The 4,682-nt window shown below is 41.0% G+C and overlaps 1 protein-coding gene across 2 annotated transcripts in view; it reads left to right on the forward strand.

Moving 5' to 3' along the window:
• The window catches only part of cherp (calcium homeostasis endoplasmic reticulum protein), a 25,467-nt gene extending 21,552 nt beyond the window's left edge, over positions 1-3,915 (forward strand). For both annotated transcript variants that reach the window (XM_008277312.1, XM_008277313.1), the window contains 6 exons: positions 652-738; positions 989-1,141; positions 2,039-2,152; positions 2,249-2,343; positions 2,508-2,693; positions 2,846-3,915. In XM_008277312.1, coding sequence (XP_008275534.1) covers positions 652-738; positions 989-1,141; positions 2,039-2,152; positions 2,249-2,343; positions 2,508-2,693; positions 2,846-2,883 — 673 coding nt within the window. In that variant the 3' untranslated portion in view covers positions 2,884-3,915. The remainder of the gene's footprint in view (positions 1-651; positions 739-988; positions 1,142-2,038; positions 2,153-2,248; positions 2,344-2,507; positions 2,694-2,845) is intronic.
• The last annotated feature ends 767 nt before the right edge of the window (positions 3,916-4,682 follow it).

A 4,682-nucleotide genomic window follows, 5' to 3' on the forward strand; every position in this document is an offset into this window, starting at 1 on the left:
AAAAAAAAAAAAAGAAAAAAATCAAAGAAAAAAAAAAAACAGATTTGTGTTTTTTCAACAGCTGATCTGATCAGCTTTGAACAGTACCCAAACCCACAGCAGTCCTATAATGGACTGTCATACGCACGTTTGAATATATGATGTACACACTTTTCAGATTTTTATTTGTAAAAAATCTTGAACACCACATATCATTTTTGTTCCACTTCACAACTATGCGTTACCATGTGTTGGTCCATCACATAAAATCCCAAAAAATACATTTTAGTTTGTGCTTGTGAAGTCACAAACAGTGGGAAAGTTCAAGGGGTATGAATACTTTTGCAAGGCACTCTATGTATCATAATCCAGTCTCTGCTGGCCTTTCAGTTCCCTCATTTGTTTTTATCCAGTTCTCCATTCTGTAGTTCCAGTACTTTTTTTTATGCTCAATCACCATTTTCTTTTTTTCCCCCAGGTTTGTTTGTTAGTATATTTCACTACAAATTAGTTGGAATGACAGCGCAGTGGAATTATCAGATTGTTTTCAATAGCTGTGTGCCGCAGCGGTCACCGCAAGCAGCCATCTGTGTAATGCTGCTACAAAGTGTCTGATAGAAATGACTGAAGAACATGGAGTTTACAGCTGGCTGTGGTCTGTCTCTCCACCAGTGAAGGCTGGGAGCAGAATGGCCTATATGAGTTCTTCAGGGCCAAGATGAGAGCCAGGAGGAAAAAGGGACAGGAGAAACGAAACAGGTGAGCCTTCTCTTCTTTTGCATCATTCCATCTCGCAGGCAGAACTTACATCTTATATATGGACTTTACAGTTACCTGTCGACAAAGGTATACTGGCTACTAGTTCTGCCAGAAGACTTCCTCATCCTTTGTGGGGAGGATATGACTATTTTAAAAACTATATAAAAGGATGTAGTGGCCTGACCCATGTGTATTATGTCTATTTATAACCTGAAAACCTCCTAACTCCCCCTTTGGTCAATTCTTGCAGTGGTCGTGCAGGCAGTCGCTCCAGGAGTCACTCTCGTAGCCGAGGGAGATCTTCGTCTCGCTCCAGCTCTCGCTCTTCAAAGTCCTCCAGGTCACGGTCCCGCTCATCTCGCTCCCACTCCCGCAGCCGCTCCCGCTCCTACTCACGATCCAGGTCTGCAAGCATGTATACCATTCAAACATCTTGATAGAACAATACTTTCATCACTATATATATATGTGCATTTCTGTAGCCATACATTTGATTTGCCAAATCTTGAAGAATTATATTCTGAAGCACATGAAGATGCTGTTGAATAGAAATGAACACTTCCTGTCCACAAGCAGGTAACTGCTCTTTCTGTGTGACAGAAAGTCAAATAGCAGTTGAGAAGAGCGGCGGAAGAAGTAGAGCTTATTTTAAAACTGTGTCCACTGCTTTTGTGGGTTATAATTTTTTCCATTGGGTCAATTGTGGTCTTTATTTTTCCTTGACTGTATTTAATTTTTACATTTTGCAACCACTGTGTAGCTGCATGTTTTTTCTGCGACACTGAAACACTTTCACCATTGAGGTTCTAACTGCAGCTACCTCCTGTGTTTACTGTAGTCAACGTGGTTATGATCCCACATCTGCTTTTACTATTCATGATCAACAGCACATCATGCAGCCCCTTAAACAACCTGGAATTTGGTTTTAATATTATATTCTGAGCATTGAACAAACTCAATACCAGGAACTCTCCAAAGCCAAAGATGATGAGTGAAAAGCTGATGAGTGAAGCTTGTGTGCTGACTCACATGGTGTCAGCAGTTTCTATGCTGTCAGTCATCACCTTTTCTTTTTTCCTGATTTTTCCCGTTTTGGATATCGCAGCTTGTTAGGAAGTTGGGGTTTTCACTATGACCTCCTTGGAGCAGATAGGATAGCTTGAACCCAGAACCTCTGATCTGTAGCCCAAAGCCCTAACTGCTGAACCACCACTCCCCCTCTCCCCACACTTGATCATCTTTCCAGGTTGTTTAAAGCTGATACACCTGGCTTAACATGCTGTAACCTAACTCTCTTAAGGTCCAGGAGTCGATCCAGGTCATCTCGGAGTCGCTCTCGCTCCAGGTCCAGATCCCGCTCACATTCACCCACCAAGCGACGCCGTGGCCCCAAATCCCGAAGCTCCTCTCCTACGTAAGTTCCTTTACTACTCTTTGATAAGACACTTTTCTAAAAGACTCTTCTATGTTTTACTGTAGTATAGGTGTCCACCTCTCCTGCTCTCTATAGCTCCACAGCAGTGTTGGGCACTCCTTCCTCCAAACTGTCTACAGACACCAGGTTAGGAGAGGAAAACAAGGGCCATCAGCTACTAATGAAAATGGGTATGTTCTTTCATTTTTGTGTCATAATTTAAACTGCATAATCAACTTTTCAACAAGAATACTTGAGATATTTTCAACGTGGAGGTTTCTTGTCTTGTATTGGCATGATGTATCCGCAGATTATCGGATTTTCAACTGTTCTTGTTTTGTCCTGTCTACTGTAGGCTGGAGTGGTTCAGGAGGTTTGGGGGCGAAAGAACAGGGTATCCAAGACCCCATCAAAGGAGGAGATGTCAGGGATAAATGGGACCAGTACAAAGGCGTGGGGGTTTCACTGGACGACCCTTATGAGAACTATCGCAGGAACAAGAGCTACAATTTTGTTGCCCGTATGAAGGCAAGAGAGGAAGGTACACAAAGACTTCAAATTAAGAACTACACATTTACAAAAAAAATGTAGAGTTGCACCATTTCATTTTGTCTCTGGGACTTAATTTTATACATTTTAGGTTACCAAAAGATTCTTAAATGTAATCTAGCTTCTCTTCTTTTTCTGATTCAGTAAATCGGGAATCCCAGGAAGCTCCCTCAACTGACTGATGTCATCAAATGGTGTTGAACAACTCCCTCATCTTCCCGATCACCACTTTCACCAAGGATTAGAATTTAAGTATTTTTCATCCAGGATTTTTGTCACTAGTCCCAAATCCTTCCTCTTTTCTCAGAGATCAGAGTGATGATAAGAAAGTACTGCCACACTAGTAAAGCCTGTGAAAGAGTGCAAAGACTTCTTGTTCCTTTTTTGGAAAAGTTTGTCGTTTGGAGTGGTCAGCACTAATACTGGTAACACAGAACTCAAACATTTTGTAGTTTTTGCAGGGACACTGGATCTAGGGTCAAATCAAAAAAGATGGATCAAAGCACTCACATCACATTTCAGTCCCGGTGTCTTTTTTATTTTTGTTTTTTTTAATTTTGTATCAGTCTTCAAACGGACTGTCATGCCTTTGTTGTATAGGCTGATAATAAGGGACTCAGTCAGACTGTACATTAACATTTATGGTAGCTGCAGAAGTGAATGCTGAGTATGACAGGAGTGCTTTTGAAAGTGAGTGGACCCTTTTTAATTAATATATACATGTCAACAGCTAAAGTATGTTCAGTTATTTTAATTTGGGCCTTACAGTTGTTTTCATTCTTCTGCTTCATGACGTCTCCAACAAATGCTGTCAGTTTTATTTGCAGAAGATTTTTAAAATAATTCCTGTGAAAGCCAGGAATTATGCCTTCTTACTCACCCACACATATTGTTAGGAAAGAATTTTGTGTTGGTTGTAAACGTAGCCCCAATCAAAACTGCTCACTGTGGGCACGTCACAAGTCTCATTGGTGGAAAGCTCAAAGGTTCTGCAAGATGTTTATGTGGCTAGATATCACTAGGAGTAAGTAGAAATGTTTTGTTTTGCTGAAGTGAGCCTTTAGGGCAAAAACAAGAATTAAATTGGTGGCTCCTCTTTTGAATCTTTTTGGTTTTTAAATGCACATTGTTGTGACAATTTTTCATGTAATGACTTCTCCTAAGACATGACATTCTATCATTTAGTTGTATTAAAATAAAACCCTCAAAGGTCATGAATAGGAAATCAATTGTATTTTTATCCACACACGCTGTAGAGACATAACCTAAATAAGCGGAACTCTTGACTCACAAATGTCTTTTTTTTCTCAACTTTTTTTTTGTTTTACTGTTTTCAGATGGATTTTGTTATATCAATTAATAAATGGTTAATTTAGGATAGAGCTGCACAGTGGGAAGCCGGAGATCTTTCTGCATTGAGTCTCCATGTTCTCCCCATGCAGTGTGGGCTCTCTCCGGGTTCTCCAGCTTCCTCCCACAGTCCAGAAACATGTTGAGGGTGAACTGGTGATTCTAAATTGTCCGTAGGTGTGAATGTGAGTGTGTTTGTCTCTTTGTGTAGCCCTGTGATAGACTGGCGACCTGTCCAGGTGAATCTGCCTTCACCCTGAGTCAGCTGGGATAGGCTCCAGCCCCCCGCGACCCCAGTGAGGATAAAGCGATGCATAGATAATGGATGGAATGCTGTGGAATTCAGTCTTTTGCAGTGGCTAAAGAATACAAAGTTAGAGATATGAACAAAAAATCTCCAAATTTAAATATGCTAGGCCACCACTTATGACTGGCTGTCTTTACTTAAGTCACAACTAGTTGAATCTTTCTACTGGATGGCTATGGCTGGGGTGTTGAGTGGATTGTAGATAAATTGAAAGGCTGTTGATTGGTCCCCCCTCTGTGTGCTGAAGGGTCCTTGGATAAGACACTGAACCCCAAGTTGCTTCCAATAGTAGGTAAGCACTTTGCATTTCACCACTGGTTTGTG

The sequence above is a fragment of the Stegastes partitus genome, unplaced genomic scaffold, assembly GCF_000690725.1.
Source record: "Stegastes partitus isolate 25-593 unplaced genomic scaffold, Stegastes_partitus-1.0.2 Scaffold95, whole genome shotgun sequence".
Classification (NCBI taxonomy): Eukaryota; Metazoa; Chordata; class Actinopteri; family Pomacentridae; genus Stegastes; species Stegastes partitus.